Genomic DNA, 17,292 nt, shown 5'->3' with positions numbered 1-17,292 from the left:
TACATTTTCCCCTTGCCTTGGGTCTGGACAGGCAAAATACAACAACCTAGCCCAGATTAAGGTGGTCTTGGCACAGGGTCTCCTAATTCCCCTTCCCCCAATGTGGTGCTGCCTCCTCCTGGGGTGTCATTGGCAGGCAACACCTATACTTTACTCTCTGGTGGGGTGGTGATGGCCACACCCCAGTTTGACTCCTGCCTCTTTCAGCAGGAGGCGAGTGACCTGCAGCTATCCCGGTCACCATTTTAACATAGCACAGCAAAAGAAAAGGGCCTAACACATTTTGTTTGAGGAGAAAATGCCACTTTCAGTATTTCCTGCAGCAGTGCTCTGAGAGTTCTGCATTCAGCTCCCACTGGGAGCATTTTCTGTTCAGCACACCTCTCTATACAGTCCAGTGCACTGGACTGTAAGGTGGGCTCAGGTGAATCCAACTTTTATATTCCAGGTCCATTTCTACATCGTGTGAGGGGTATCTTCCCAATTACATAGGACCTTGAAGTCTAGTGCCATGAAAACTTCCCAGTTTTGATGCAAATAAAAAGTCATTTCATTGGGGAATATATTTGAATATATTTGCAATTGTCCATCTTGAGCTTTCAGCTCAATATGTAAAGGTGGCTTCCTTGGCTATCATTAAGTTACTAGCCAATAGCCTGTCATAAGACAGGATTTACTGGTCTCTCCTCCACTTCCTATTCCCTTTCTATCTCACACTTCTCTCCTGAGCCTCCTGTCTCTCTCCCCCCCTCTCTCTCAGCTCTCCTCCGCCTTCTGCCTCTCTCTGTGTCTCTCCCTTTCTCTCCTCCCCCTCCTGCCTCTCTTTCTCTTCTCCTCCTCCTCCTCATGCACGGAGAGTGCGGAGCCCAAACGGCCGCTTGCGCCACTTGCTCCCCCGTGGCAGCCTGGCTGAGCAGCGCAGAAGTCAGCCCAGTGCCAAGGCGGGAGGTGAAGGACATGACTCAGGCAACAGCACCACCCAGAGGCAACAGCCAGCCTTTCAGCGTTACAGAGTCACAGACATTGGGCTACTATATATATGATGCCGGAGCTGATAATGTAATTACTTTGTATTGCTAATTCAGTTTTTGAGAGCTCCATGAATCTTAACCTATTTCCCTCTCACTTTTCTGCTTGTAGCCATGGGAACAAAGAAGTGTTCTCATGCCGGGGGATTCAGCTGGCAGTGGACTGGTTCAGGGAAAGAGGCCACAAAGATATCAAGGTCTTTGTCCCATCATGGAGAAAGGAACCACCACGGTTTGATAGCCCCATTACAGGTAGGCAAGGGATTCAAAGAGTAATCGTAACTACAAGCAGCACTGTCCGTCCATCATGTCATGTAAGAAGTAGACTTCAGGAACTTTAAGTATCTCATGCTATTCTTTCCTGGAGAGAAAGCAGCACAGTAGGAGCAGTGCATGTGTTGCAGGATATATCAGTAACAAATCTGTGGCCACATATATGCTGTTGCTATCTCTATAGCATGTGTGACCGAAATCAGAATCTTTTTACTTCAAAAGCATAGACCTCTGCCAATTGAGCTAAAGAAGAATGAATCTCTGTTAGCTTTTAACTGTATTGTACAGCTGTATTACTGGAGGGTGACTGACATTCCTCTGCCAGAAGGTACCCAAATGACAGCCAATCTACAACCATTATCTGTTCTGTCATTACCTGTATAGGCACTTACTGTGTAAAATATGTCAGCCAACCTACATCTGTGTGGGGGGCTGAAAGGGGAGAAGAAATGGATCTGCAAGAGCACTGAGCTCACTAATGTGCTGCTGCTTCTAGATAAGGAATAACAGCCATTTGGGAAGAGAGATAAAATTGCTGTTACAGGTGAACTGCTTGTGTGTGCATAGCCCTAATGTTTACAGAGCCAACAGCAGGAATAACTGAAAATAAGCCATGTAGCCTGTTCTCTGTTAAGAACTGTTTTTGAACCACCCGTATGTTTTCTGTTTGCAATTCAGTAATATAGTATCCAGGCTGAGATATGTAAATTGGCTATCTCCCAAAGAGGCTTGTTCCATAATGATCATCCGAGGGGATGATTTTGATAGTGCCTTAGCTCCCATGCAGTCAATGGGTGTTGCAGTTGCTCAGGATCTTTTATGTTGAAAAAATAATAATCTTAAGGTGGGGCTCCTGAGTCCATATTTAAAAACCTTTGTAAATTGTTGACTCATCAGCTCTAGCTAATGGTTCAGTGCCCCTGAAACTCTCGCCTCCCTCCACCATTTACTTAATCTCCTGCATAGGTATTGAGGCACCCAACTTTAAGGTGTTTTTAGATTCTTATTAAAGGATCCCCCACATGTGCTGAATACCCTTTGATCACTAATTTTCCTCCTCCTTGTTTTTGTTTTCAGATCAGCACATTCTTGAGGAGCTAGCAAAGCAAACCATTCTTGTGTACACCCCCTCCCGCAAGGTGAAAGGCAGGCGGGTGGTCTGCTATGACGATCGATATATAATTAAAGTGGCCCAGGAGAAAGATGGGGTGATTGTTTCCAATGACAACTACCGTGATCTCCAGAGTGAGAATCCTGAATGGAAGTGGTTCATCGAGCAGCGGTTACTCATGTTCTCCTTTGTCAGTGACAAGTAGGGGACAATTCTCTTTAAACATTCTTTGCTTTGGTTTATATACCTGAATTTTATGGGCCAAATTCAACCCAGTCAGAAGTGCAACTTTAATTGATGTTAAAGGGAGAAAGTGCATTTTAAGAGAGCACGGCGGGGGGGGGGGGAGGGATGGGGTCTGTCTTTAGTTCATTTTTCTCCACCTTTCACCTCAAAGGTCCTGTGTGGCTCCTCGAGGAACTATGTCAGGTTAACTGAAAGGTGATTTAGGAACCACATAGCTCCTAGCCCCTGCACATAAAGAGTAAGAAAGAGGAGACAAAGTTAGGCCTGTGTCTCCATGTTGCAGCACTGTAACATTTATTTTGGACACAGTCACCATGAAATTGATGTGTGAGAACAAGGAGGCATTTGGCTGCTTGACAATATGTCTAATATCCCTGGTGGGGATGGGGTGAGTTAAGCCTTCCCCACCCTCTGTAAGTAATTCTTTCCCCTTAATTTGCTAATCCTCCCATATAGTACTCATCCGTGTAGCTGAAGCAGAGAGAAGCCAGGATCTGCAATTAAAGCTTTAGTGTCACACGGGCCTGATCCTTTCACTTTCTCTTGGAGGACACTACTAACATTCATTCATAGGGTGCCTATGATGAATGCAAAAGTGAGTGATGTGTAGATCATTCCCAATGTTATGTCTGTCTTTGCCCCTGAAAAGGATATTACTTAATTGACCCAAGCCTTTATTTAGCTAGATAAAGGGCACTGGGAACACATTTTCATTCACACCGAGGGCCTAGCTCAATAGATTACCTGCATCAGAGCAGAGTAAGTGTTGGTAGTTTTCCAGCCACCCAAAATGCACCAAAATATTTGGCAGTGTATTTTATGTAATGGGACTCAAGTCAGGTATTTTCTCTAACAACAAGGTTACTCCTCTTACTAATCTGTATAAAACATTTACATATATTTCTCCTTTTCCATGGTGCTTTCTTTCTCATTCTTAAAGCTGTCAGAACGTTTTCACAACCCTCACTGCAAACAAACAAACAAACAAAACCACTAGCTCTTTTTGCCAAGCACATTTGCAGAATTTTTCTTTAAAACAAGCTGGTCTGTAGAGACTCTCTAAACCTCAGACTTGGTTTCAGCTTCTGGTTCCATTACACACACAGATCGGGAATTAAATTTCCTCACTCACTCACATGTCCCTATACCATAGCCACTAACAGGCCAGAAAGATGTATGTCCAATCAGCATTTATTGAGAAAGGGGTGGGCTAATTATCTGATTCCAGGATGACAGGAGTTCTTCACTTTCTAGTCCACTTCTGGGTTCTAAACTGGTCAGTTAGAGCCTCTCCCTAGTATTTTACCAGCCAGCTAATCCCTCACAAAGGTATTGAGGATTAATGTGTCTATGGCTGAAAAGTGCTCGTTATTATTGACATTGATGCTGTAGTGGCAGAGTTGGAGAAAGAGACTGCTATCTACTATATATTTTAGAGTTTGTCTATCTGTCCTCCAAACGGGGACATGTACCCCTGCTGCAGCAGCCAAAGACTGCATTTCTTACCTGGCCCCAGGCTTTCATCAGGCCCCGGAGCAGCCTGCATATTGAACCTCTCATCCCTAGACCAATGCTAGAGCAATGATTTAGTGAAGAAAAACAAATATTTTAGTGTAAAAGCGCAAGTAACACTGGGTGGGGGTGGGTAGAGATGCAGATCACTCTGCTGGAAACACCTACTTGCACATGGAATTTGGGCAGACACCAACATGACATTTTCTGTTTCAAAAGTATCATCCAGGGCCTGATACTGCAAAATTCAAAGCTGCCGACTGGCCAGCGTAATACCAAGCCTCCCTCTCTGCAACTTGAGATTCCAACACTGATACCAAATCCTTTGGGGAGGGGAAGCTCTACTGATTTGCAGTATTTTATGTGTAGAGCTGGTCAGCTAAGAAGCACAGTTTCCCTAGTGGCCAGAGCATGGTTGTAACTCGGGGGGCTAAGATGCAAGTGTCAGGATGGTTGGTTGGTTTATTTGGAGCCACATCCTTACTTTTGGGTGGCTTGTATAGCTCTTACAAGGCTTTTCCCTGTTGTAACTGTGCATAATACAGCAGAGTAGGCAATAATTTGTAATGGGGGGGGGGGGGGCACTCCAAAATTTTGGCAAGTGCTCAAGGGCTGTATTTCTTCCAAGGGGGTTTGGGATCTGGGACAGAGGTTGGGTGCAGAAGGGAGGTTGGAGTAGAAAGGTGCAGGAGGGAGTGTGAGAGAATTTGGGTGAAGGAGGGGGTTGTGATTTATGGCAGAGGCTTGGGGTTTCAGAGTCCAGGAAGGCATATGGGTGCAAGAGAGGATTCTGGCCTAGGGGAAGGGTGTAGGAGAGGGTGCAGGGTCTGGGAGGGAGTTGTGACCTGGGGGAAAGGGGTACAAAGTTTGAGTGGTGGCCTGGGGCAGGTAGTTTGGGGGGCCAAGGATGGGGTGCCAGAGGCAGGCTCTGGCTGGGAGGTGCTTACCTAGGCAGCTCCCAGTTAGCAGCCCTGCAGGAACCTGAAGGCTGCAGTGGTAAGCTGCTCCATGTGGCTCTGCTACCAGCCGAGTGAAGGAGTGCAGGGAGGAAGGGAGGAGACTTTATTGGCTGCCCCTGCTGCAGCAAAATCTCTCAGCTGCTATTGGTCAGAAACTGGCCAGTGGGAGCTGAGAGATTTTGCTGAGGGGCGGGACAGGGTTCCAGTGAGGCAGCCGCAGGCTGGATGGGGTGGACTGGCAGCCTCTTGGCCACCTCTGCAATACATGACGACACATATTAAAACCCCCAAAGTAGAATTTAAATGAAATACAACACACTCAGGGGGATGGCTATTGCATAACTCATGCTCTGTTTGATTTTCAGGTTTATGCCGCCTGATGACCCGCTAGGCCGTCATGGACCTACTCTTACCAATTTCCTCAGCAAAAAGCCAGTGCTTCCTTTCACTAGATGGCAGCCTTGTCCCTATGGTAGGTTTTCTTTAACGCCACCCAGTGCTGCCTGGCTGGATTTCTTCTGGGGCTCTTTCAGTCACAAGAGGTGGGCACAACCCCAGCTCTGGCTGCAGGTTGAACCCTTCCCTGCCCCCACCACTGAAGCAAGGTCATGGAGGTCATATGCGACTTCCCTGACCGCTGTGACTATATTGTATCCTTAATAGGTGCCAATTCCATGGGAATTCCAGGGCTGGAGAACACATGGGAAGAAATGGTGGATGCTCAGCATTCACCAACAGTCCCACTGATTGGCTCTTGCCCTTACCCGCTAGTGGGCCCACCACTCAGTGCCTTCCCCTTCCTCTCCAGTGTCTCTTGCCTGCTGCATGCACAGGTGGGGAGCAGAGTGCTCAGTGGAAGGGGTAGGAAGAGTTTGGATCTTAGATAAGGGGTGGAGTGTGGGTGGGGCTTTGGGCAGAGCAGGCATCAAGCACCCCAGGGAAAGTGGACAGGCTGTGCCTCTGGTATCCTTAGCAATAGCAAATTGTACTTCCTTACCTCACAGCAGTGTTGAGGAGAAACACATTAAAGACTGAGGTACTCAAATACTGTGGTAAGGGGTTGCCTTATGAGCCCCCTCACCATAGTATTTGAGTACCTCACCGTAGGGATGTTAAATTGCGTGTAATCAGCTAATTGAGTAGTCGATGGAATTTCCATCGCCTACTCAATTAGTCAATAAGGGGGGAAACTGCAGAGCCACAGCAGGGTTAGCTCCTGGCCCTGGGAGCTAACTCTGCTGCAGCTCTGCCTTTTAAATGTATTAAGAGCATAATCAGCTTTTAAGCCAGCTCCCCCCCCCCCCCACACTGGCTTCTGCTCCCCTTTTTTTCTCCCCCTCCCCCCACGCCACTGTCTGATAGAGGCAGCAAGGGAGTGCGGGGAAATTACTAGTTGCTTACATCCCTACTTCACAGTCTTTAATGTACTGATGTCTGATACTTAATGCCCCATTACTAGCGCTCAGCCTATAAACATTTTTTTCTTTCAGGCAAAAAATGCACATATGGCAGCAAGTGCAAATTTTATCACCCAGAACGCTTGTCTCAAGCTCAGCTGTCAGTGGCTGATGAGCTCAGAGCCAAAACCAAGGCCTCCTCTCGAAGCTTAGGGTCAAAGGATGAAAAGTTGAAGGCCCTGACTACAACCCAAAGAGAGAATGCGTCCCACGGAGCTTGCATAGAGATGCCGCAGGAATCTAGTGGTGCTACAGGCAGCAGCAGAAGCAGCTCCACTCAGAACTTTGCAAGAGATTGGTTCCATTCCGTGCAACAGGAAAAGAGCTACCCTGAGCATTCAGCTGGAGCCTGGGGAGACAGGCCCTTGTGTAAGCTGGAACCTGAAAATGACTTATTAGAGCAAGACTTACAGAGAGATCAAAGGTTCCTGGCAAAGCAGCTCTCTGCATTATCACTCAGGGATCAGATACGTAGTGCAAGTAGACCAACAGACACCTCTGAAAGAGGGGATGCAATGGACACTCCCTATCACTGCTGTAATCTTAGAAACAATCACTGTCACAATCTGCACGTAACTCATCACAACCATAGTTTGGACTGCATGTGCTTACAACAGTGTGAGTTCCAAGAGCCGGTACTGGTGCCTTCTCATTTTTATGGGCGCTCAGATCACTTTAGGTCTCAGCACTGTTGCAACCTGCAAGTACCAGCAATGCAGAGTCAGAGAATCCCATTCGGTGATGACGGATCTCAGGCCAAACAAGGCCCAAAAGCCCAGCAAGTAACACTCTCTTTCAGGTCTCCTTTGAATGACCTATTTCCTTACAGCAACCATGAAGATGCACAATACCAGACGCATATTCAGACTCAGCCTCCCATTCAGCCACTTTTGTTACACCCCGGCAAGGTACCTGAGGCTTTCAGCTATTCACCCCCTTCTCACAGCGAGCATCTCCCAACAAATCACGCTTCAGAACCACTTTCTAGCGAGCGAACCCACATCCGTAGAGTGCTCTGCTCTGTCTTCCCATATGCTGACGTGGATCGCATTATGTTCTTGTACCCTGATCTCAAGGACATGACTAGTTTAATTTTACTAATTCAAAGACACAGGCATGTATGAAGCAGTGGAGAGTCTTTGCTGCAATGACCCAAAAGAAAAACACAAAACCAAGAGCCTTTGCCAGCTGGGGCCAGGGGAGCAGAGCATCCAAGATTGTTTGTTTTCAGCTCTGCCAATGACTTACTGTGAAGCCTTGAACAAGTCAATTAGACCCAAATGGTGACAGGTAGCCACTTGCCCAATAGGTGACTGTATGAAGCTGTGCTACGCATGGAGGAATTCTGGGGAGGGATTGTGTCAGAGTGATTTCTTCCTAAGGGCACAATCCTTACTGAGTTCCTTAGTGCACAGGAAGTGCACAGGATCCCCTGGGAATGGATGGCCCACTATAATTCCTGGGGAATGGACTGAGATTTATTACCCTATCTGTCTCCCCAGCTCCTATTAGATGCCTGCGATCCCTGGCATCCGGGTGCTCTTTGCAAACCTTCAATCCGGCCACAGAAGGGTCAGTCATAATCAGGGCCTTTACCCTGCCTGTTCTTTATTTGCTAACTTTTCCTCCACTCAAAGAGCAGTTGTTGTGAAGCTTAATGTATGATTTAACAAGTACTTTAAGATGCTATTACAACAGTTTTCAACCTGTGCTCAGTAACCCCCCTGCAACACCACAAACTGTCTAAAATTTCCAAAAGGGTCCCTCTCTGTTTCAGTTGCAGGCCCCATAAATATTTCCGATTGAAAACCACTCTGCTGTTGTAACACGAGAAACAACTCTGTGGAGGTGAGGACGCTCCGCAGGGATTTCTTGCGCAAAATGGCCATCAGAGAGTTCTTGTGCAAGAGAGCGTCCACACTGCCATGGATGCTCTTGCGTAAAAGCGCAGGTCGCACATGGCGGTGTGGACATTTTCTTGTGCAAGACTTCTTGCACAAGAACCCTTGCACAAGATGTTCTTGTGCAAGAAGCTGCCAGTGTAGACATAGCCTTATAGTTTAACTTCATTTAGTGAATTTATCTTGGACTTAAACCATGGGTAGGGACCCTTTCTTGGGTTGGGGACTGTTGATTCACAGAAAAATTAGAGGCTGTACACAAGTGACCCTCAACTGAGAAGCAGAAAGACACTCCCCATATTCTCCTCCCCATCAGAGCTGGGGGAGGGGGGACAGGCTGGTAGATTTTGTGTGCTCCTGCCCTACAGTAGAGTGGGGGGATGGCTGGAGTGCCAGCATGGGCTCTCCCATGCAGGGGTGGGGGCCTTGAGCCTCAGAGGCTGGATCCAGGGCCTGAGGTTCCCCACCCCGACTTAAACTCTGAACTCATCTGAATTTGCTTCTTTCTGGACAAACAGGGATGATAATGAGAAGAGAAGCTGTTTTCTTTATGAACAAACAAACTTAACAGTTAAACTGACCTTTAGTTACCCACTATGGTCCCATAACAAAATCATTTGTACAGCTGATTTATGATGCAAACTTTTAAACTGTTCCTTTGGGACATGTTTGATTTTGGTAAGCTGTAAAGCTGTTAGCCTGTACAAAGTGTCATTTAATTATCCAGGTTACAAAACATGGAATTTTAAAGTTGACCCTTTCTTGGAGACTTTTTGAAAATTTCCCAAAGTCTAAGTATGTCACTGTGACACACTGTAATATTGTAACATCTTAAATGTTCATTATTTGGATGACATTGTATTAAACTGAACAGCCCACATGTAAAAATATTTTTTTCTAATGCACGCACATTCACATGCTCATTTTCTCCTGCCACATTCTCCTGCAAATGCTTGTCTACTTCTAATCTCTGTAGATAAGGTAGATTATCTTTTTCTCTCTTTTTAGTCTGTGAGGGGAGGGTTGTTTTTAAGAGTAATATTGCCCAATTAGTGTAGTTTGATCACTTGAGTCTCTGAACATGCAGTGTTATCACTGATGTCCTGCAGCTCGTCTGGGCTCTTGATTTATCGCTATTTATCCATAGTGGGTTTTCTGAGAGAGCAAACAAGCATCGCTCATAATCCTATTACATTGTCTGTTATATAACATCAGTGTGAAAGGGAGAAAAGCACTGGATACAAACAAGCTGCTATTTCCACCAGCTCTCCTGCATAATGCTCAGCCTCATTTAAGAGAGGATGTGAACTGTTACCAAATCAGAGCTCTTGACTTCCATGGCTGCCAGTGTTGTACATTATGCACAGAGAGCAAATACCACCCAAGCTGATGCTATTTATGGGGGAGATTTTCAAAGGCAAATGAAAGTTGAGTGCTTATCTGTCTAATTCTCTCTCGTGCCTTTGTAAATCTGCTATGACATTAGCTTTGGCATGGTATGTGCTATTGGAAATTGGGAGAACCGACATCATAGCTTTGACCTGTTCTCATGGCTTCATGTGAACCAAGAGTCCTTATGATACATCTAGTTGGCAGGAGGGCTGGGACACTGACTGCCAGATCTATAGCTTCTTCCTTACAATGAGGGAGAAGGAAGGTTTGGTGCTGTGGATGTGGAACTTACTGTCCCCACTCCACCCCAACTAGATGCACTGTTAAGTGGAAGAAGATGGGAAGTTACAGACCTATTTTTCCTTGTGATGTGGAAATTACTATAGTTTATTGGAAAAGAGAAGGTTACATTAAAGGAATTTAACTGTTTATATTGGGGACAGTTCAGTAAAGGTAACTTTTAAACATTCATTGCATTTCATGTAGCTTCAGCGGGTATATTTGGATTAATTTATTACGCAGCCAGAAACACAGGGCAGATTAGAGGTTTTTCCTTCTACTCATGCTCATTGTTTCCTCTGCTCTTTTCCCAGCCATGTGTGAAATAAGTTGTTTTATGTGCACTATATATAACAGGGTTCAAAAAAGAACTAGATAAATTCATGGAGGCTAGGTTCACCAATGGCTATTAGCCAGGAGGGGTAGGAATGGTGGCCCTAGCCCTTCTTTGCCAGAAGCTGGGAATGGGTGATGGGGATGGATCACTTGATGGTTCCCTGTTCTGTTCATTCCCGCTGGGAATATGACATTGGCTATTGTTGCAAGACAGGATATTAGGCTGGATGGACCTTTAGTCTGACCCAGTATGGCCATTCTTATGGTCTTAGGTTTATTTTCTTAAACCAAATTCCTCATCCAATAACAATGGGAAAGCTGCAGAGGAAATGTGTTGCATGCAAGGATGGTTTTAAACAGAGAATCTTAAAAAAAAATCTATAACTTGCTTCTCATTCTAGATGTTGCTCTCCAATCACAGAAATGGCCTCTCACTGCATGTGATGGAGTTTCCAGACAAAAACAGGGCAGGGGCCTTGCACAGTTCCAAACCTTCTCAAATCCATAAAATAGCAATTATTCACCAACTCTTACTTTTCAAAAACTTGAAAGTTTTGATTCCAATTGCCTTTTTGTGCCAAGATTCAATCTAATACTACTTCCCTTCTACTTCTAGAGCAAGTATTTCCTTGAAACTATGCTGCATTAGCACTCCCAGGCATATAAATACTGTGCCTCTTTCTTTTGGGGTAGAGGGTAGGGGGAGACATGAAATTCTTCTGAAAGCAGCTCAGAAAAGCGTGTGGTCAGGCTGGTTATCAGTCTTGCCTCAGCTGATATAAATCAGGCAAGATTTTCACAGGTACTGAGGACCCACCACCGGCAGTGCTCAGCCACTCAGAAAGCCAAATGCATATTGTTGCAAACAAAACAGTCACACCTGACTTGCATTCAGGCCAAGAGAAGGTGGAGGAAAGCTGCTTACCCAATATTTGCCCTCACAGGAGTTCCTTTCACTCTTTTGTTCAGAAAAGGAAGATAAATGAACATAATTACAGTCCTTAGGAAAGGTCTAGGCAAGAATATTTTGTGGAAGCGACATAGCAATAAGTTTGGTTTTTATTGTGTCACAATTAATTCCATAGCACCCCATCCACAGGGAAAACTGCAAATTGATATCGTACTTAACTAGACCAGAGCATTTTAAATGATGTGCCAGAACAATGGAGGAAAATCCCCCCACTTACTAAACAGCGATCACACCAATGAGAAATGATCCTCTCTAAAGCTGCAGTGATGTTCGCTTTGGAAATCCTGATTTATTTCCTTGGAAAGTTGCTGAATCTCTTTCTTTTTGGTGAAGCTAGTCCATAAGTTCTTTCGTGAGCTTTGATGTAAAATTGTCACATTATCTTTTTAAAGATAATAAATTGTCATATACAGACATGGGTGCATAGCTGATTCATAAACACCCTAACATTTCAGGGATATTTCAACTATGAACCAAAAGTCAAATGTTTAAATCCTCCCCTTTTCAGGAAAGTAGACAGCGCCCTTGAAATTTGGTATGCTACATCTCATCCCAGAACATATTTTTTTCCTGGGAAACTTGGGGAGGGAGGAAAGAGAAAGGGAGGGAAAAAAAGAAAAAATGTGGGGTTCGTTCTTTTAAAATCCTGTTTTGTTAACTTTCAGAAAAATCTTTGAGTAGCTTTTTTGGCTTTTCATATCTTCAGAATGACTTGGCCTGCAAACTTTCCACAAGATTAAACTATGTAGATAAAGTATTTTATAAGGACCAAAATATTGTCTACAGGAATAAACTTATAAAAAGGAATGCAAAGATTAAAAGCTATGGAATGAGCTTCCTAGATTGGTACAGCAACAAAAACTAGGGCTCTCCAGCCATCTCTAGCTGCTCTAACACTGCACCTACTATGTACTGTTGATTTAAATCAGGGATGGGTAAAAGCCTCTCCACAGGCTGGATCTGATCTGCTTAAGGCTTTGATCTGGCCTGCATGGCGGTTCTATGCAAGCCCTTTCAACTGCTTTTATTTAAAGGGCTCGCGCCTGTCAGGCAACAGCCCCAGGGAAGGCTCAAGCCCTTTAAATAGAAGCAATTGCAAGGGTTCTAGTGTCCTTCGCTCCCAGGCAACATGCTAGCAGTGAGTAGCAAGCTGTTTAAATAGCAGGAATTGAACAGGCTTGCAGCCCCTGTCCCCTGCTAACGTGATGCCTGGGAGCCACAGAGCAGGCATGAGCCCTTTCGACTCAAGCCCCTTCTGCCTGAGACTCCGTCCCTTCTGGGGCAACCCACTACCACTTCGATTTTTTAAGTGACCCCCATTCAAAAATTATTGCCCACCCTTGATTTAAATGAACAATTCTCAAACTACTTAGAAAAGAGAAAGCCTCTTAGAACCAACTATTTATGTCAATGCTGCCTTCTTGAATACAATGGTAAAGGAGAGCAAAACATTCAAGTGTAAACTGCTGTATATCTGGCACTGTTCTACAGAATCAAGAGATACCACATATTCAGATGGAACAAACTATGATATTCAGTAACTGATATACATTATAGCAAAGCAGGTGAGCCTATATCTGAAGTAACCCTATATTTTAAAATAGGAAATACAGTAACTGAAACAGTCCCAAAAGTATGGTTTCAGGTATTTAAATCTGAAGTTTCATGGCGTTGTAACCATGGGAATCCCACCTCAACAAAAGGTCACCAGGGGTTGCAGTTATTGCCACTCTCACGTCAATGCTGCTGCTGGCACCAGCGCTGTCTTTAGAGCTGGCTGGCTGGAGAGTGTGGCTGCTGGTCGAGCAGCCAGCCCTGAGAGAAGTGCAGTTGCTAGCAGCGGTGCAGAAATGAGGGAGACATGGTGTGTTGTGGGGGGCAGAGCCAGTCTTATAGGTGGGCAACTATCGAGGGCACAGTGGTCCAGGGGGTACTGTGTCTCCCCCCCACAAAGCAAGGCCCTTTAAACACCTAATGCTAGATCTAGATTCAGGGAGAGGCAGAGCTGGGACACACTAACTAAGGACTCTGGTTGCTAGTCCCAGCTAATCTGGGGAGGGGCAGGACTTCCTCTTTTTCTGCACAGGCTTTTCCTGAGACCAGGTCATACCCACTTCCACAGGAACCTGCTCTGGCTGCAGAAAGTTTTGGTTCATTGCTGTACACTTCCACAAAAGAAAGAAGTTACACATATGGAAGGATATACATATTTTCTTAAATCGATATATTGTAACGATAACAACTGCCATATCTTAATTTACATGATAAAGACAAACTTTATAACATTTCCACAAGTTTCTCAGTTACAGCATGGAGGGGAAATGGGGCAAAAATTAAAATATCATTACAAATCAATAAGCACAAACCACCCAAGCAGGAATCAGATCACAGGACAGAGTAGAGGGGAGAATGAGTACAATTCAGGCACTAGGTTTTGACAAGAGATCTGGGTTCTTCTTCTGGTTCTATTAGAGACTTCCTATATGACTGTGGGCAAATCACAATCAAGTATAAAATGGAGTAGAGACATGGCACTTATTCTCAATACCCTGAGAGGAATTAGTCCATTAATGATGTGAAATGCTCAGATATACCCCAGTAAATGCCATAGGGAAGTCTATGAGTAACAGATAATCTTTCCCTGGTTTTGCATTTAACACAGCATGCTCGGTAAATGCCCTTTAAGAGATTCTGTTAATGTTCAAACTACTGTGACACAGAGTTTACAAAGAAGCATTTGAGCTTATCACCAATTTAAACAGAACAAACTAGACTTCATGACTTCCTTCCTGTCTACCAATTCTCTTGTTCCTAAGAGAATACAGACAAACACTACATTCCCCTTAAAGCATTAGAACGTCACTACAAATAAAAAGAAATTGTGGTGAAACTCAATGAATTCCTTGCTTCGGTCTTCATGGCTGAAGATGTTAGGGAGATTTCCAAACCAGGGCCATTCTTTTCAGGTGACAAATGTCAGGAATTGTCCCAAATTGAGGTGTCATTAGACGGGGTTTTGGAAAAAAATGGATAAACTTAACAGTAACAAGTCACTGGGACCCGATGACATTCACCCAAGAGTTCTGACAGAACTCAAATGTGAAACTCAGAACTACTAACTGTGATTTATAATCTATCCTTTAAATCAGCTTGTACACCGAATGACTGGAAGATAGCTAATGTGATGCCATTATTTAAAAAGAGCTCTAGAGGTGATCCTGACAGTTACAGACCAGTAAGTCTAACATCAGTACCAGGCAAATTCGTTGAAACTATAGTAAAGAATAGAATTGTCAGACACATAGATGAACATAATTTGTTAGGGAAAAGTCAACATGGTTTCTGTAAAGGGAAATATGCCTTACTAATCTACTAGAGTTGTTCGAAGGGGTCAACAAACATGTGGACAAGGGGGATCCAGTGGATATAGTGTACTTATATTTCTAGAAAGTCTTTGGCAAGGACCCTCACCAAAGGCTCTTAAGTAAAGCAAGTTGTCATGGGATAAGAGGGAAGGTCCTCTCATGGATTGAGAACTGGCTAAAAGACATAAAACAAAGGGTAGGAATAAAGGATAAATTTTCCAATGGAGAGAGGTAACTAGTGGTGTTCCCCAAGGGTTCATACTAGGATCAATCCTATTCAACCTATCTACATATGATCTGGAGAAAGGGTTAAACAGTGAGGTGGCAAAATTTGAAAATGATATTAAACTGATAGTTTTGTGAGATCTTTTTGAAGCTCTTCACAGTCTGCTTTGGTCTTAACTAAGCGATTAGGCAATAAAATGACAAATGAAATGTAATGCTGGTACATGTAAAGTAATGCACATTGGAAAATATAATCCAAACTATACATACAAAATGATAGAGACTAATTGAGCTGTAACTAACTACTTGAGAGAGATCTTGGAATCATTGTGGATAGTTCTATGAAAACATCCACTCGATGTGCAGAGGCAGTCAAAAAAGAAAACAATGTTAGGATTAATTAAAAAAGGGATAGAGAATAAGACAGAGAATATCTTATTGCCTCTATATAAAACCATCTTGAATACCGTGTACCTATGTGGTTGTATCATCGCAAAGATATATTGACATTGGAAAAGGTTCAGAAAAGGACAACAAAAATAATTAGGGGTTTGGAACGGGTCACGTGAAGAGAATTTAAAAAGACTGGGACTTTTCAGGTTAGAAAAGGGGAGACAAAAGGGGGATATGATAAAGGTCAATACAATCATGACTAGTGTGGAAAAAGTGAATAAGGGAAAGTTATTTAATTGTTCCCATAAGACAAGAACTAGACGTCACCAAATGAAATTAATAGGTAGCAGATTTAAAACAAAAGGAAGTTTTTCTTCACACAGCGCACAGTCAATCAATGGAACTCCTTGCCAGAGGATGTTGAAGACCTGGACTTTAACAGGGTTCAAAAAAACTAAAACTCGTGGAGGTTAGGTCCATCAATGGCTATTAGCCAGGATGTGTAAGAATGGTGTCCCTAGCCTCTGTTTATCAGAGGCTGGAAATGGATGACAGGAAAGGGATCACGTGATGAATATCTGTTCAGTTCACTCCCTCTGAGGCATCTGGCATTGGCCACTGTTGGAAGACAGGATACTGGGCCAGATAGACCTTTGGTCTGACCCAGTATGGACATTCTTATGTTCTTATGAAATAAAACCAGTCTTGGTGAACACCTTTCAAAAATAGATTCCAGTCTTACATAACCAAGTGACCTGTGTTTGCTACAGAATGATTACATTTTATTTCAGTTGCTCATCACCTTTCTATATTAACTAAACTCTCAACGTGTCAGAGGTTCCCTTCTTAGCTATGCTACTAGTTCACAGGATGACCATTTGTAGATCACCACCTTCCTGCTCCTAGGTTTTGCTCACGTATAAAATGGGAGCAATATCTACCTCATAGGTATAGGCTTACTTGATTGTGAGTGGGGGCTATCCTGTTTATTGCATCGAGTGTAACATGTATGATTACCTGCCCTGTGGCATATGTGTGCAAGGAGCTCCTGACCCTCAGAGACCGAGTTCGGGCTTTGGAGGCCATGGTGGCTGATCTGGAGGAACTAAGGGAGGCAGAGAGGTATGCTGATGAGGCTTCCTGGGACACTATAGTACCGTCCCACCTCCAGTCTCACAGTCCCAGTGCTGTTAAGGAGGATGAAAGGCTCAGGGGAAGAGAGCAGTCAATGGGAGTAAAAGGAAACCATCCCATAGTTGGGACCCTTCTTCCAAAGGATGTTATGGTATCCTCTCGCACTGAGGATACCTCTCCAGGGAACATCAGTTGTTAGGAAGGGACAGGTGTTAGTAGTGGGTGATTTGATTGTTAGAAACATAGATAGTTGTGATGACCGGGAGAACCATATGGTGACTTGCCTGCCTGGTGCAAAGGTTGCAGATCTCTCGAGGCATCTAGATAGACTTATGTGTAGTGCTGGGGAGGAGCCGGTGGTCATGGTACATGTAGGTACCAATGGCATAGGGAAGGGCAAGAGAGATGTCCAGGAGGCCACATTTAGGCTGCTAGGAAAGAGACTGAAATCCAGGACCTCTATGGTGGCATTCTCTGAAATGCTTCCAGTTCCACGCACAGGGCCAAGTAGGCAGGCAGAACTTCAGAGTCTCAATGCGTGGATGAGATGATGGTGTAGGGAGGAGAGGTTTAGATTTATTAGGAACTGGGCACACTTTTGGGAGAGGGGGAGCCTATACAGGAAGGATGGGCTTCACCTAAACCAAGGTGGATCCAGACTGCTGGCACTAAACATTAAAAAAGTTGTAGAGCAGTTTTTAAACTAAGAGA

The 17,292-nt window shown here is 44.3% G+C and overlaps 1 protein-coding gene across 4 annotated transcripts in view; it reads left to right on the top strand.

Annotated features, from left to right (window-relative positions):
• Window positions 1–16,673, top strand: part of ZC3H12D (zinc finger CCCH-type containing 12D) — a 29,620-nt gene extending 12,947 nt beyond the window's left edge. For all 4 annotated transcript variants that reach the window (XM_075924412.1, XM_075924411.1, XM_075924410.1 and 1 more), the window contains 4 exons: window positions 1,141–1,280; window positions 2,379–2,613; window positions 5,495–5,601; window positions 6,620–16,673. In XM_075924412.1, coding sequence (XP_075780527.1) covers window positions 1,141–1,280; window positions 2,379–2,613; window positions 5,495–5,601; window positions 6,620–7,710 — 1,573 coding nt within the window. In that variant the 3' untranslated portion in view covers window positions 7,711–16,673. The remainder of the gene's footprint in view (window positions 1–1,140; window positions 1,281–2,378; window positions 2,614–5,494; window positions 5,602–6,619) is intronic.
• Window positions 16,674–17,292: the final 619 nt, after the last annotated feature.

The sequence above is a fragment of the Pelodiscus sinensis genome, chromosome 3 (genome assembly GCF_049634645.1).
Source record: "Pelodiscus sinensis isolate JC-2024 chromosome 3, ASM4963464v1, whole genome shotgun sequence".
NCBI classification, from domain to species: domain Eukaryota; kingdom Metazoa; phylum Chordata; order Testudines; family Trionychidae; genus Pelodiscus; species Pelodiscus sinensis.
The sequence above is the reverse complement of the archived record's forward strand: the minus strand, read 5'-3'. Positions and strand labels throughout refer to the sequence as shown.